The 16,674-nt window shown below is 39.7% G+C and overlaps 1 protein-coding gene across 5 annotated transcripts in view; it reads right to left on the reverse strand.

The window, feature by feature from the left end:
* SLC39A9 (solute carrier family 39 member 9) overlaps positions 1-16,674 on the reverse strand; it is a 57,195-nt gene that overhangs the window by 32,454 nt on the left and 8,067 nt on the right. For all 5 annotated transcript variants that reach the window (XR_744388.3, XM_010335208.2, XM_010335209.3 and 2 more), the window contains exon 2: positions 1,690-1,798. Coding sequence is in view for 2 of the 5 variants with exons in the window: in XM_010335207.3 (XP_010333509.3) it covers positions 1,690-1,798 (109 nt within the window). In the remaining 3 variants the exon portion in view is untranslated. The remainder of the gene's footprint in view (positions 1-1,689; positions 1,799-16,674) is intronic.

Below are 16,674 nucleotides of genomic sequence, written 5' to 3' on the forward strand. Positions count from 1 at the left end.
TTCCAAAACTTGTTTCATAAGAATTGTAGACAATTTGTTAAAAATAGATATCCCAGGATCCTTCCCTGGAGATTAAGGAATCTAGGCCAGTGGTCAGGAAATTACACGTTTAAAATGCACCTCTTCCTCGAGGAAATGATAAGGAAATCATTATCACACAAGTTTAGAAAACAACTGCCACCCATAAAAAGCCAAATATTGGGATAATGATTTCTATAGTGGAATCACATCTCAGAAAAATTCAAGATGGCCCACTAGGATATGAAAGCAAATACTGATCTTCTATGTATATTTTTAAATCTCAGGTCTCAAAAATATTCCTATTTTTGGAGTGTACTTTATAATGTAAACATTAAATCAGTGCAATAGTGCATGTAAATCATTCCCCACTCCCCCTGTAGGATGTATGACCATAAAAAAGTAGAGACCGCCGGGCGCGGTGGCTCAAGCCTGTAATCCCAGCACTTTGGGAGGCCGAGGCGGGTGGATCACGAGGTCGAGAGATCGAGACCATCCTGGTCAACATGGTGAAACCCCGTCTCTACTAAAAATACAAAAAACTAGCTGGGCGTGGTGGCGCCTGCCTGTAATCCCAGCTACTCAGGAGGCTGAGGCAGGAGAATTGCCTGAACCCAGGAGGCAGAGGTTGCGGTGAGCCGAGATCGCGCCATTGCACTCTAGCCTGGGTAACAAGAGCGAAACTCCATCTAAAAAAAAAAAAAAAAAAAAAAAAAAAAAAAAAAAAGTAGAGACCATTGCTTTAAGGCTCCCAATACAGCTGACCACTCCTCAGCCCCTGTCCTATCTTGCAATCCTCATTTATACCTGCAATCCTCATTTATATCTGCCACAACGCTTCACCCATGAAACCCCAGGCCTAAGAGCATCATCATTCTGGATAAAGGACACAGTTATTTTCCTCTACAAAGATCTGAAAAAGTATATATTATATTGTATCTTGTAAGAAATTTGGAAGTGCCTACCTCTTTATACTGTTCTTAACATCTGGTAAACTCTTGGTACTTGAGGATTCAGCTCACAGATTTAACAGCTGTGGTGTCAATCCTTCACAGGTAACTGTGAAGTTTCATGACATGCAGTAATCTGATTTTGCTGAGTCGCAAATGTGAATCAAGTATGCTTCTCAGCGGTGTGAAGGACCAAATTACTTTGCTGGTGAGTGAACCAAGCTGACCCCAAGCATTTACTCTCACACAACTATACTGTTCCCTCTGCTTGCTGCTATTAAGGTCAGGAAAGGCCTCTCTAATTTTTCAATTATCTTTTACTGCATGGGTCCTCACCAATTATCTATAAAGTTTACTGTAAAGGGTCTTTAAATATTTATATCTATATATTTTTTAAATTAAACAAAAAATGCAACCACTGTCATGTGGGATTTGGGAAGTGTTTGAGTAAGCATTAAAGAACTGTCATAACTTAAAATGACTCATATTTATGCACTATGGCAAATAAACATTAAGTGGTATTCATGAATGGGGCCATTCAATTCACAAACTGCTAAGGATGTGTTCAATATCGAAGACAGCAAGATATCTCGCAACAATTCTTCTCAGGGTAGAATTGACGGTAAACATGAACTCTTCTCAGAAAATACACCACTAAGCTTCATCCTGCCAACCCTCCAAGTCAATAACGTATCTCAAATAAGGCTCTTCTCTTTCTCACCCTCAAGAATGTCTTCATAAAGGGCATGTACTCCTTCAGGCACGATGACTGCCAGAGCAGTTCCACAGAGAAGTCCAGCACCCAAAACAGTCACCAGCTTCAGTCGCTCCTGGGCAGAAAACAAAACAAATCATCGCAAACTTTGATTAATGAATGGGAAAAAGTTTCTGAAGTATCTGTAATCAAGACTGTGAGCTGCTCATTCATGAGACCAACATCTACAGTAGACAGTGAAGATGAAAAACGATCAATTTCATGAATAATGCCAATTAAAACAAAGAGATTTTCTTTCTTTTTTTTTTTTTTTTGAGACAGTCTTGCTCTGTTGCCCAGGCTGGAGTGCAGTGGGGTGTCTTGGCTCACTGCAACCTTCACCTCCCGGGTTCTAGTGATTCTCCTGCCTCAGCCTCTGTGTAGCTGGGATTACAGGCACACACCACCACATCTGGCTAATTTTGTATTTTGAGTAGAGACGGGGTTTTACCATGTTGGCCAGGCTGGTCTCAAACTCTTGACCTCAGGTGATTGGCCCACCTTGGTCTCCCAAAGTGCTAGGATTATAAGCATGAGCCACCACACCCAGCTGAGATGACTTTTTTTTTTTTTTTTTTTTTTTTTTGAGACAGAGTCTTGCTCTGTTGCCCAGGCTGGAGTGCAGTGGCATGATCTTGGCTCACTACAACCTCTGCCTCCTGGGTTCAAGCAATTCTCTGTCTCAGCCTCCCAAGTAGCTGGGATTACAGGCGCCTGCCAGCACACCTGGCTAATTTTTGTATTTTGGGTACAGACGGGGTTTTACCATGTTGGCCAGGCTGGTCCTGATCTCCTGACTTCATGATCCACCTGCCTCAGCCTCCCCAAAGTGCTGGGATCAGGCATGAGCCACCACGTCTGGCTGAGATGAAATTTTTTAAATGACCAAGTTAACAATGAGTTGAGAAAACATCTACTATCCATGATAGGGAGAACGTGTACACTTTAACACTAGAAGGTATGTGAATTGCGACAACCTATCTGGACCACAATTTGGCATTTAGATTTAAAGCCTCAAAAACACGAACTCTTTAATTCAGAAATTTTACTTCTAGGAATTCACCCTAAGAAAGAATTGGGCAAAGATGACCATTGCACTTTTTACGAATGCAAACCTAAAAATAAATGTCCAATAAAAGAGACTGGCTAAATAAACTATAAACTTCATCAGAGTACCACATCACTCAGCTATTAAAAACTATGATATAAATCTGTTCATGGATATAGGAAGTCAGGAAAGTCTGATGGCAACCAATATGTAATGATAACCTCATATTTATAAAAAAAGTTTATACGTAAGTAGAACACGTTAAACATTAACAAATTTTTATTTAAAATGTACAATCGCAATACATATATAACTTATAAAACATTTAAAATTTATCTACAATAAAAATGTATTACTCACATGATGAAAAAATGTATTTAGACATTAATGCTAAAATTCTTCCATGGTTTTAATCCAACTTAATTCCAATTGTTTTCTTTTTACCCGAGTTTGAGAGACTCCCTCCTGTCATACAAAAAGATTAGATTTCAAAGTTTCTTGAAACAGCAGAATACCATAATATGACTTCCTGGGAACTTAGAAGTATGAAAAATGATCTTAAGAACTACAATTAGGTGGGCGGATCACCTGAGGTCAGGAGTTCGAGACCAACCTGGCCAACATGGAAAAACGCCATCTCCACTAAAACTACAAAAATTTGCTCGGCATGGTGGTACGCACCTGTAATCCCAGCTACTTGGGAGGCTGAGACAGAGAATTGCTTGAACCCAGGAGGCAGAGGTTGCAGTGAGCCAAGATCATGCCACTGCACTCCAGCCTGTGCTACAGAGCGAATCTGCCTTAAAAAAACAAACAAACAAACAAACAAAACTACAAGGGGAGCCAGGCACAGTGGTATGCACCTGTTCCAGCTGCTCAGGTGGTAGAAGCAGAAGATCATTTAAACCCAGGCGTTCAAGGCTGTAGTGTGCTACAATCACATCTGTGAATAGCTACTGACTGCACTCCAGCCTGGGCAACATAACAAGAACTGTTTTTTAAAAAACCAAAAATAATACAAATTACGAGAAGCTGAGCACGGCAGTACATACCTGTTGTCCCAGATACTGGGAGGCTGAGGCTGTAGGGAGCTATGATCTTGCTGAATTATACTCGAGCCTGGTCAACATAAAGAGACCCCATTTTTGAAAACAAAACCACAAGGGAATAATTACGTATGTTTTTTATGAAAAAGTTTCAATAATTTAATGGTATATCATGTACTTCATCTGTTTGTTTCCTGGTTCACAAAAACAGTAGCTACAATATCTCCGATACACTACTGAACTTCTGACCAAGAGACTGGGGTCTAACTAGCTTTTATAAACATTATCTCTATGGGAAAACGGTTTCTTAGCTAAAAGGCTGGTTGAAACACTACCCTCTCCTTGTTGGGAGGGGAGGAAAGGGATATGTGTGTCTATTGAAAAAGGGGGAACTAAAGCTGCGGTGTCAACACCAACTAATACTTGCTATATAGCAAGAGGAGAATCCCCTGGCCCCCAGCACACAGCCAGGTCAACCCTTATACATTCAAAATGGCTATTAGGTACTTGTAAACTGAGAGTATTCCAGTTAATGACTCAGTACCTCAACTTTTCCTCTATAAAATATTTCTACGTGTCTTATAAAGATACAAGAGGCAAGAGAAGAAAGTGATGGAAGTATTTTGGAAAAATGACACCAAACAACTGGTGCTACTACTTTATACTTTATCATTTTGTTTTACAGGCATCAGGACTCACCTATTTCGCTATTTAACACTGACCTATTCTAAGCTTCTTTGTCTTTTCCAATGTACTAAACTCCTCAAACACTGCTAATCACAACATTCATTTGAAAGAAACTGTCAGAGCAGGTAGAACGAGATGAAAAACCGGTTCTATTTTGTGTAGAAGGTAATATAGTAACTAATGAGTCTGTTTATCATTCTCTCAAACAACTGACTTCATAAAAATCGCCCTTACCTTTTTTTAAAAAAATTAATAAATCTAAAGTATTATTCTAAGGAAGCACAACAATTAGGAGAAAACTGAACTGAGTATACTATTTCCTTTCAGGAATTTGGTTTCATAATTCCATAATTCAAATTAATGGACAGATTGTTAAGGAAGAAAACTGTCCTGTCAGCATTAAGTATACTCTACTCTAGGAAACAGAAATGAGAGATAGCCCTGCTTTGCAAATTGAGGGAGAATGAGAAATGATGAAGGAGATGTACTTAAAAGAGAAAGAGTTGACCGCTCTCAAGAATCATTTGGGTGGTAGCTTACATCATACACAAATATTAATTCTTTGTGTTTTATACACGAAATATAAGACCTGAAACTCAAAAGCTCCTAGAAGAAAATGTAGGCAATGTCTTTGAAATGCAACATCAAAATTTAAAACATTTGCTGATCCATTAAAAAAAATGATCAGGCCGGGTACTATGGCTCACACCTGTAATCCCAACACTTTGGGAGGCTGAGGTGGGCAGATCACTTGAGTTCAGGAGTTCGAGACCAGCCTGGCCAATATGGTGCAACCCCATCTCTACTAAAAATACAAAATTTAGCCGGGTGTGGTAGCACATGCCTGTAGTCCCAGCTACTTGGGAGGCTGGGGCAGGAGAACTGCTTGATCCTGGGAGGTGTAGGTTGCAGTGAGCTGAGATTGCATCACTGCACTCCAGTTGGGCAATGGAGAGTGAGACCCTGTCTCAAACAAGAAAAAAAAAAAAAAAAAAAAAAAAAAAAAAAACAGACAAGATACATAGTGAAAGAAAATGTTCCCAATACAGTTATCTGTAGTGGAAATACACGCATATGTGGTGAATGCTGGGGTAACACTGTCTATACCCCTTCAGGTCAGAGACACCTGTTTCCCAGCTTCTGGGAGTGCTACCTAATGATGATGGCTCAGGACTGAGACTGTCCCTCTGAGCCAAAGACAAATGACTAGCTTGAAGTTATAACCCCTCCCCGTGGGCAGCCCATATCCAATAACTAGCCCACTGGGGCTGTGTGGAAGGAGGTATAAAGCCTGACACCCTTGCCTCAAGTCAGGATATTTCCAAAGGGCCATCCAGATTCAGAGCCTGCTGCAGGGTGAGTTGAGGCCTCTATTGAATGGAATTACATTTCAACCTCCCTTAATCCTGCTCATTCCCTTACAAGCTATTCCTAACAGCACTCTTCTATAAAGTTCCTGCATGCAAATCTCCTTCTCAGAGCCAGTTTTCTGGGGAACACACCTAAGACCCTGACAATGGACTTGTATTTGAAGTAGAAAGAACTTCTACAACTCAATAATAAAAAGACCACCAATTTAAAAATGGGTAAAACACTGAACAGACACTTCACAAAAGATGTATGAATGGCTAATAAGCCCATGAAAAGGTGCTCAAGATCATTTAGTCGTCAGAAAAATGTAAATCAAAACTATGCATGATGCCAATTCATACCCATTAAAATGGCCAAAATTGAAAAGACTGACAACTCTAAATAATTACAAGATACAGAGCATCTGGAAAACTCGCATATTGTTGGTGGCAGCATAAAATGGTACAACCACTTTGGAAAATTAGTAGTCTCTTATAAAGTTAAACCAGCATTCTCCTTTTGAGTATTTACCCAAAAGAAATGAAAACGTGTATCCCCAAAAAACTTGTACAAGAATATTCACAGAAGCTTCATCAAGGATATCCACAATCTGGATCAGATGTCTATTGACAGGAGAATGCATAAACAAATTGTGGTATATTTAAACAATGGAATACAACTCGGCAATAAAAAGGAATAAACTAAGGGTACATATAGCACATAAATGAATAAATCTCATAACATTTTCCTGATGTTTGAGTGAAAGAAGCCTTACACAAAGGATTATGTACTATACGAATCAATGTATATGAAGTTTAAAAACAGGCCAATCTAATTTATAATGATTAAAATCAGAACAGTGATTGCCTCTGGTGAGCAGGGATGAGGGGGTGGCCACACAGTGGGGATTCACTGGAAAGTGGCATCAGGTTACTTTCTAGAATAACAGAAATGTTCTAAATCTTGATTAGGATGTGTTACATTTATAAACATTTGCTAAAATTCATCAAACTATATTAAGATCTGTACCTTTCACTCTATAAAATTATCTATTTATAAAAAAAATTAACTGGGTAGTAATTTACTAAGAATTTCTGAAAGGATTCATTTTAGAACTATTCAGTTTTAACAAGGCTTCTTTCTTCACGGCAGTTCTCTTAAATCAAGGTCAGAGATCTAATTAGAACACTAAAAGGCACTTCCAAAAATTTTCCTTAAACAATCTGAGCTGTCATTCAGATATTTCTTAAAAAATACTTCACGGCCGGGCACGGTGGCTCACGCCTGTAATCCCAGCACTTTGGGAGGCCCAGGCGGGTGGATCATGAGGTCAAGAGATCAAGACCATCCTGGTCAACATAGTGAAACCTCATCTCATCTCTACTAAAAATACAAAAAATTAGCTGGGCATGGTGGCGTGTGCCTGTAATCCCAGCTACTCAGGAGGCGGAGGCAGGAGAATTGCCTGAACCTAGGAGGCGGAGGTTGCGGTGAGCTGAGGTCGCGCCATTGCACTCCAGCCTGGGTAACAAGAGCGAAACTCCATCTCAAAAAAAAAAAAAAAAAAAAACACCAAAAACATATATATATATATATATATATATATATATATGTGTGTGTGTGTGTGTGTGTGTGTGTGTGTGTTATATATACATATGTATGTGTGTGTGTGTGTGTGTGTGTGTGTAATTCTCTACAATTTTATGCCAATAACATCATGGGGAAACCAGTGGTGTTCACAACTCTGATCAATCCACAATTCACTAGGCACTTAGCAAGTGCTTCATAATACTCTACTCTAGGGGTCACATAAAAGACTACATTAAGATAAGTTTTAAAAGCAGGAAAAGACCAGCCTGGCCAACAGGCCAAAACTCCATCTCTACTAAAATACAAAAATTAGCTGGGCATGATGGTGCCCAACTCTAGTCCCAACTACTTGGGAGGCTGAGGCAGGAGAATTGCTTGAACCCAGGAGGAGAAGGTTACAGCGAGCTGAAACTGCCACTGTGTTCCAGCCTGGGTGACAAAGCAAGACCCTGTCTCAAAAAAAAAAAAAAAAGAATATGAACAGGAGGAGTTTGGTGCAAATTTTCAGAAAGCCACAGTAAAAGGTTTTCATTAATCTTTAGACCCACGTTTTAAAAATAGGGATATTAGCTACCAAAGTTATCACAGAATTCAAAACTGGAAGAAAATATAAAAAATTAAAAAATGATTTCCTCTCAATATATAGATGGAGAACTGAGGGCCAAAGATGAGAAGCGATTTGCCCAAGATCACATGCCTAAGCTAGTTAGCAGTATAGGGATGATTACATTTGGCACTGCACTCCATGACAATGTTCATCACATCGCATAATGCATAAAATCCATTGTATAAAATTTATCTCCAGAAAAGATATTCATGCAAACTTTTAGAAATTTATCTCCAAAATGTATCTTCAAAAAAGATGACATTCACACAACCTTTTAAAATAGTATGAATCACCAAAATCCTCCAGCAACATCAAGAGAAAAACCAAAATCATAATTAGTTATAATTCTTCTCTATTGATAAGTTTCTAACAGTCCGTAACAAAATAAGGACAATATAGTGAGCACATCATAAAGCTTTATTTCTTCAATGTAAAGAACTATTTTTTATTCTGAGATTATGTCCTATCTAATGTTTGGTTAAAATGTCCTTTCTTTTAAGAAATGATGGTGACAATAGTTTTTGTTTTTATTTTCAGTGTCCTTACACAACAAAATTAAAAGGAGGTAATCTTGTATCAATTATTTGAAACGATAAATATATGATCTGTGAAAACCATGATTTAAGTACAAGCATTGAATTATAACACCATCAAACATTCAGAAACAAAGAATTTGAGTGTGTAGGAAGAGACTATCAAGGTAAATTTGAATGAATCGTCTCGTTTTGTAGAATTTCCTTTGAAGAAAGGCAACGTGAGGTGAAACTACTGTATTGTTTTCAGTTCACTTTGAAATTAAGTATATTTATTTACCAAATAAAATTAAATATCCACTGAACACTGTTTACTGTTGGTTTCTATAACCCCTTCACCACAAAATTACGAGTTCTGTCAGGGCAGAGATCTTTAATTTACTGCTGAATTCACAATTTATAAGACAGTATCTGGCACACAGCAGTTTCTCCTAAATATTTATTGAAAGAACGAATTAAATGCCCACCACCATGCAAAGCACTGGGGACTTAGTACCAGCCACTGGGCTCCGATACAAACAAATATGCAAATGCAGTGGATCCTCTTTATAGTATCTGTGCCAGGAAACAGACCTCAATTATTTCTTTTAAGTGTAACTATAGCAATAATTTTCAGTAGAATTGATGGTTTCACTCAAGGGACATGCAAATACATTTAATAAAGGGCCATAGGCTGGGCAAGGTGGCTCATGCCTGTAATCCCAACACTTTGGGAGGCCAAGGTGGGAGGATCATGAGGTCAAGAGATCTGGACCATCCTGGCCAACATGGTGAAACCTCATATCTACTAAAAATACAAAACTTAACTGGGCATGGTAGTGGGTGCCTGTAGTCCCAGCAACGAGGGAGGCTGAGGCAGAAGAATCACTTGAACCTGGGAGGTGGAGGTTGCAGTGAGCTGAGATGGCGCCACTGCACTCCAGCCTGATGACAGAGCAAGACTCTGTTTCTAAATAAATAAATAAATAAATAAATAAAGGGCCATAATAGAATTTCATATAAATACATTTAATTAAGGACCATGACAGAATTTCATCGTAATAAATGTGAAGCAATGCTATCATTCACCTTATTAGTGCAAACATCTACTATGACATACATTTCTTCCAAGGAGCTCAAAACTCAGCTCTTGTTATTTATTTATTTATTGGAGACGAAGTCTTGCCCTGTAGCCCAGGCTGAAGTGCAGGGGCGCAACTCGGTTTACTGCAGCCAACACCTCCCAGGTTCAAGCAATTCTCCTGTCTCAGTCTCCCAAGTAGCTGAGATTGCAGGTGCATGCCACCACACGTGGATAATTTTTTGTAGAGATGGGGTTTCACCATTTTGGCCAGGCTGGTCTCAAACTCCTGAACTTAAGTGATCCACCCACGTTAGCCTCCCAAAGTGCTGGGATTACAGGCATGAGACACTGCACCCAGCCTTTTTTTTCTTTGTTTTGTTTTGAGACAACTCTGTCACCCAGTCTTGAGTGCAGTGACATGATCATGGCTCACTGCAGCCTCAAACTCCTGAGCTCAAGTGATCCTCCCACCCCAGCTTCCTGAGTAGTTAAAGCCACTGGTGTGCACTAACATGCCCAGCTAATTTTTAAATATTATTGTAGAGATGGGGTCTCCCTATGTTGCTCAGGCTGGTCTCAAACCCCTAGACTCAAGTGATCCTCCCACCTCAGCTTCCCAAAGCGCTGGGGTTACAGGCCACTGTGCTGAGCCTCAGTCCTTGTTTTAATCTTCAGCAAAGCAATGTAAAGATTGTCCTACAAAATTTTTATCAGCTTGATAAGTGTCTATGAGCCTTTTTATGGTAACCAATATTACAGAGACAACACTTTTGATTAAAAGAACCAGTAGCCCAAAAAAACAAGCATTACTGCCACAGGTTGCAATTTCTAATTGAAAAAAAATTATTTATCTGATCATTTTAGACAATCTGATTTATTTTAAGAACTAGAATTGTGGATTCACATTATTTGTATGGCTGTATTCTTTCACACAACTTGGGATTCAATCTCAAGTTGTGTTTATATTAAAGTTAACAAAATGCTGACAGGTTCTCTTTTGCTTATGGTAAACCACTAAAAGGTTTATTTAAATGGAGAACTACAAATTCCAAGTGTCATTCAAGATGAAAAGAGAGTTCCCAAAGCAACAGTTTCTGTCAGTGAAATGAAGTATTTGCTCAGGAGAGGCATGAACTGTGTGCAATGCCATTGGTTTTATGTTATCTCATTTTAGAAGTTCACAGTTGCAGCCTAACTGAACCAAAGGATCTGCCAGATATATTAATTAAAACAACAGCTTGCACTCTATGCCATTAACCATCAGCATAAGCTTTGAAGTCAGTTTAATTTCTTGGCAGACACCAAGGTAGTTAAATGGTCTTTATTCCTATGTTCACAGAAACAGTCAACAAATTGTTTGGTTCACCTAAATACAAGCCAACAATTTTAAAAGCTTTTTTTCTTTTCTTTTTTTTTTTTTTGAGATGGAGTCTCACTCTGTGGCCCAGCTGGAGTGCAGTGGCATAAACTTGGCTCACTTCAACTTCTGCCTCCTGGGTTCAAGCGTTTCTCCTGCCTCAGCCTCCTGGGTAGCTGGGCTTATACACATGTGCCACTACACCCGGCTAATTTTTGTATTTTTAGTAGAGACAGGGTTTCACCACGTTGGCCAGGCTGGTCTTGAACTCCTGACCTCAAGTGATCCACCCACCTCAGTCTCCCCACAGTGCCGGGATTACTGGCGTGAGCCACCACAGGCAGCCTTTAAAAGCTTTGGATAGGCTGGGCGCAGTGGCTCACGCCTGTATAATCCCAGCACTTTGGGAGGCCAACGCGGGTGGATCACGAGGTCAAGAGATCAAGACCATCCTGGTCAACATGGTGAAACCCCATCTCTACTAAAAATACAAAAATTAGCTGGGCATGGTGGCGCGTGCCTGTAATCCCAGCTACTCAGGAGGCTGAGGCAGGAGAATTGCCTGAACCCAGGAGGTGGAGGTTGCGGTGAGCTGAGATGGCGCCATTGCACTCCAGCCTGGGTAACAAGAGCGGAACTCTGCCTCCAAAAAAAAAAAAAAAAAAAAAAAGCTTTGGATATGGAAAATATTTTATCTCAATCTTCCTTGTGTCACGCCCATTTTAGTAGTCAAAGCACCAACTACAGCTTCCTAAAAAAAAAAAACCAAAAAAATCAAAGGTACATCTCTTATTCTAAGATTGATCCCTTCAAAGTTCTAGGCACTGAAAAGATAAAATATCACAGGTTATGGGGTAACTCTTGCTCAGGTAACAAAGTTTTTCCCCGTATTCTTACAAACAAAACTGCTTCAAGAGGTATTTCCTAACGTCAGTTTAGCCACTACATTATCTGCTGCTAAGTGTTAGTAACAGGTAATAAAGAAAACTCAGATCTGATTTGGTTCTTCAAGTCCTCACAGCTGAAAAAAGATGCCCAAAGCTTCCCGGCTCTAAGTAGCAGCTGTGTGAAACTGGACAAGTCTTTAACCTTCCTGGGCTTCATGTCATGTGTGAGAAGGGGCTACTGCTACTATTAGTATTTTTGTGTAGGAGCAGGATATTAGCGCATTTAGCAGAGTAGGTGTTGTTATTACTTGTCTTCAACATCATCAGTAGCATGCAAAAAAAAGCTTCTAAGCCCCTCCACTGCAAGAATAACCAAAGTTCCAGTGAACAAAGCGACAATTCTGCCATGTTGCCAGAAGCATATAGGCTTCCTTTTTCTGAATTCATTTGACATCACGGTTACTTAACATCTTCTAAGGCAGTAATAACAAGCAAGGACTTTATTAATGTCATTTCCTCCAATCTTGGAAAATAAGATTAATTTTTCTTTTTGCATAAAATTCCTTTCTAAACATAAAAGACCTAATATAAATCCCGTAAGATTGTTTGATACAACTACAAAGCCAAAACAAACAAAAACCCATTGAAAAAGAACCTGGAAAAATATTTCCAATAAATATATCATTGACACATAAGTTCAACTGAACTGAGCAACTAAAATAGTATATATACCTTTTCTTCTAAGAAATTAGTAGAGTTTTTAAAATGAACAATGATAATGTTTGTGAGAATACAGTGTTATTAGCCTTGGTTGGAAAAAATACATTTCTAATAACTGGTAATATAGATTGAGAACCTTCTGAAGAACATTCATGCCCTTTAGCCCTATCATTCTACCCCTGAAAAAAACAATCTAAAATATAGTCATTGCTGTAGACACAAAAATATGCATGCAACACTATTATCATGACAAAAATGTAAAAACAAATTAAATGCATATTAAGAATTTCTGTACATAATTCAAAGTAATGAGGACATTTTTAAAAATGCCCAAGGCCGGGCACAGTGTCCCCCACCTACAATCCCAGCACTTTGGGAGGCTAAGGCAGGATAATTGATTACTTGAGCCCAGGAGTTTGAGATCAGCCTGGGCAACATAGTGAGACCTCCCCTCTACAAAAAAATGCAAAAATTAGCTGGGCCTGCTGGCTCGTGCCTGAGTCCCAGCTACTCAGGAGGCTGAGGTAGAAGGACCACCTGAACCCAGGAGGCGAAGTTTGCAGTGAGCCGAAATCATGCCACTGCACTCCAGCCTGGGTGACAAAGTGAGACTCTGCCTTAACAACAACAACAACAAAAAATGCCTAGAACAAATTTTTGAGAATAAAGGAAAATGCTTACGATATGCTATCAGGTTATAAAAGGGAGAATGTAAATTGTACATATCAACCATAATCAACTATGTTAAAAATGCAAACAAATAGAAAAAAAGAAACAACTGTTATTAGTGATTCTAACTGAACAGGATAATACTTCTATTTTCCTTTTACCCATTACCATATTTTCTAAATTTTCCACAGCATCTTTGAAAAAATTGTTAATTTAGACACTATATAAACAGGGGCTTTGTACTTACTAAACTTGAGGCCCAGTTTCCTTATCTACAAGCAGGACAAGAATTCTTCCCTCTCAACTGTTAAAATCAACATAGAACCTGACATACCAGTTGACATGTGGTAATTATTATACTATAGTTGAATTAGAGAACATAGTGTCTTTAATGTGATCATAGAGATGTTTTCCCCTCTACTAAGTGCTTCTAAACAACTGCACTTAGACATTGTGTAATAATTACAAATGTCTTTCAGTCTCTCCCACTCCCACTGCCATGCTATAACTTATTTCCTCTACTTGCCTGCCCACCCCTTCCAGTTTGCAGAAGGCTTAGAAACCAGGCAGTCCAGAGGCTTGTTGACTCACAGACATGGGTTGTTTGGTCCACACAGCGATGTAATATTTGAGTAAGTAGCCAAAGGGTCAGGAGATTTGATATAGAAATCCAGATTTCTAGCTTTGGAAAAATAGGAAAATTTGGTGTCGTCAAATGGTAAGCGCTCTTTAGATGCCCCCAGTTCTCACCTTTCCCTAACAACTCCCAGGCACTGACACTGAAGGTCAGCTGCCATATATCACGACAATGGGGCTGTCTTATCTCACTCCAGGCTTAACTCTCTGCTCAGCCTCATTTGATTTTATGATCCATTACCTACCTGTATCAGTCAAGTCCATTCATGAAAGAGAAAGCATAAAGCAATTTGAAGAGACAAAGTTTCAAATAAAGAATACCTACAAAAGAGGGCCAGGCGAGGTCGCTCACGCCTGTAATCCCATCACTTTGGGAGGCCAAGGTGGGTGGATCACCTGAGGTCAGGAGTTTGAGAACAGCACAGCCAACATGGTAAAACCCCATCTCTACTAAAAATACAAAAATTAGCCAGGTGTGGTGGCAGGCACCCACAATCCCAGCTACTTGGGAGGCTGAAGCAGGAGGATCACTTGAACCCAAGAGACAGAGGCTGTGGTGAGCCAAGATCGTCCCACTGCACTCCAGCCTAGGCGACAGAGAGAGGCTCCATTTAAAAAAAAAAAAAAAAAAAAGGAGACTAGAATTATGAAATTATGAGGACTTGACTCCTAAGAGAGAACTCTAAGAATATAATAGCAGATATAAGGTGCAGCTACTATTCTAGAACTGAGATAAGAGTGCTCAAAGGAGGGGCCCCACAAAGGCTGAGATCCAAACCCTGTTGAAAAGGGGATGGCTGGGGCTCAGTGAATGGCAGGGAAGTTTCTATAGCGCAATGCTGGTGGAACTTGCTGAAAATCTGTACTCTAGGTTTTGGGGAAAGCTGTTCATGGAAGAGTGACTCACTGGCAAGTCTATAAAACTGCCCAAGGGGAGTGCCGGGGGAAGTACTGACTGCTGGATGTGTGAGCAGCTGAGTGTGCAGCAGGAGCCTGGGGCTGGAGAAGCCACTGGTGGTGCTGGAGCTGGGTGTGAGGGAACCCTAGCCCGAGGCTGGAAAAGCCACAGCCACATGTGCTGGAGGAAGCTGCGCTGAAGAAGCTGGGTGACCTACAGGAATTGAATACCAGGGGACTGCCTGTGCTACAGGAGTCAGTGCTGGACAAGCGTGCCAGAATCAAGAAGGGAAACCACTTCCACTTACAATTTCTCTCCAGACAAAGCATAACATTGTGCCAGTTGATAGAGAAAAAATACTTACGGGGCCCAGAAGCATTTTTTGCAGAGTAGTCAATGAAGAGTGAATTTAAAGCTGAGAGACAATAAATTGGTAACTAGCTCACTAGCCTACCAGAATTACATAAAAAAGATACACAGGAGCCAGATGAGAACCAAGAACAGTAAACAGCAAACAAAATGCTTGCTCAGGCTATTTGGCTAATAAGAGACTTTTCTGGTCCTTTAGATTAATGTGGTTTCTGGATGGCCAAGTTCTACACAGGGAGGTGCTACCAAAATTCTCGTTCAATATCATTATGGTAAGTAACATTTATTAAGTATTTATTATGCCAGGCATGTCCTATTAGAGTCACTTTACATATATTAGCTCATTTCATCCTCATAACAAACCTATGAGGTAGGTACTTCTATTATCTCCACCTAAATACAAGGAAACAGGGACACAGAAAACTCAATTTGCCCAGGTTCACAAAGCCGGTAAATGGTAGAGCCATAAACTACAAGTCTAGCTCCAGAATATATAATCTTAAGCACTATGCTAAATTGTTTCTCTACAAGACATATTTGTTCAGTTTTTGGCTTTTAGCATCTGTCTTCTTTCCCCAATTTGTCTTTGTCAAATGCATAAATTAATGAAAGGAGCACACAGCAAGGTGTAGGAGCTAGGGTACAAAAGTTTATAGAAAATTAACCTTAAGCTGGGCTCGATGACTCATATCTGTAATCCCAGTACTTTGGGAGGCTGAGGCAAGTGTATCACCTCATGTCAGGAGTTCCAGACCAGACTGGCCAACATGGTGAAACCCCATCTCTACTAAAAATACAAAAATTAGCTGGGCATGGTAGCAGGTGCCAGCTACTTGGGAGGCTGGGGCAGGAGATTGTTTGAACCTGAGAGAAGGAGGTTGCAGTGAGCCAGGATTGTGCCATTGCACTCCAGCCTGGGCAATAAGAGCAAAACTTCGTCTCAGAAAAAAAAAAAAAAAAGAATATTAACCTCAGATAAACACAGGGTTTGCAATAGATAGTTTGATGTAATTATCTATTAGTTACCCTCAAGACCTTTTCATTTAAAAATGAATTTCCATATAAGAATTTCCAGTCCAACTAATACTTATTTCCATTTTATTTAAATAAAGTTAAAAATGAGTATTAGTATTCAAGGAGGATTGAGATTTCCATAATTTCTTTATAGGTTTTAAGAAATACCAGTACTCATACTTAGTATTACTACTTTTTGTTTTGTTTTGTTTGTTTTTGAGACAAAGTCTCGCTCTGTTGCCCGAGCTGGAGTGCCACGGTGCAATCTCAGCTCACTGTGATCTCCACCTCCAGGGTTCAAACAACTCTCCTGCCTCAGCCTCCCAAGTAGCTGAGATTACAGGCATGAGCCACTGTGCCCAGCCAGTACTACTGTTACCTGGAATTCCAGACTGAGCTGAAGGGGATTTTATCATTCAACAAAAGGCTCATCGCTAAATTCTTTAATTAGACAAGAGGTTAAGACTGTCATATACAG

Source organism: Saimiri boliviensis, chromosome 2 (genome assembly GCF_048565385.1).
Source record: "Saimiri boliviensis isolate mSaiBol1 chromosome 2, mSaiBol1.pri, whole genome shotgun sequence".
In the NCBI taxonomy this organism is placed as follows: Eukaryota; Metazoa; Chordata; class Mammalia; order Primates; family Cebidae; genus Saimiri; species Saimiri boliviensis.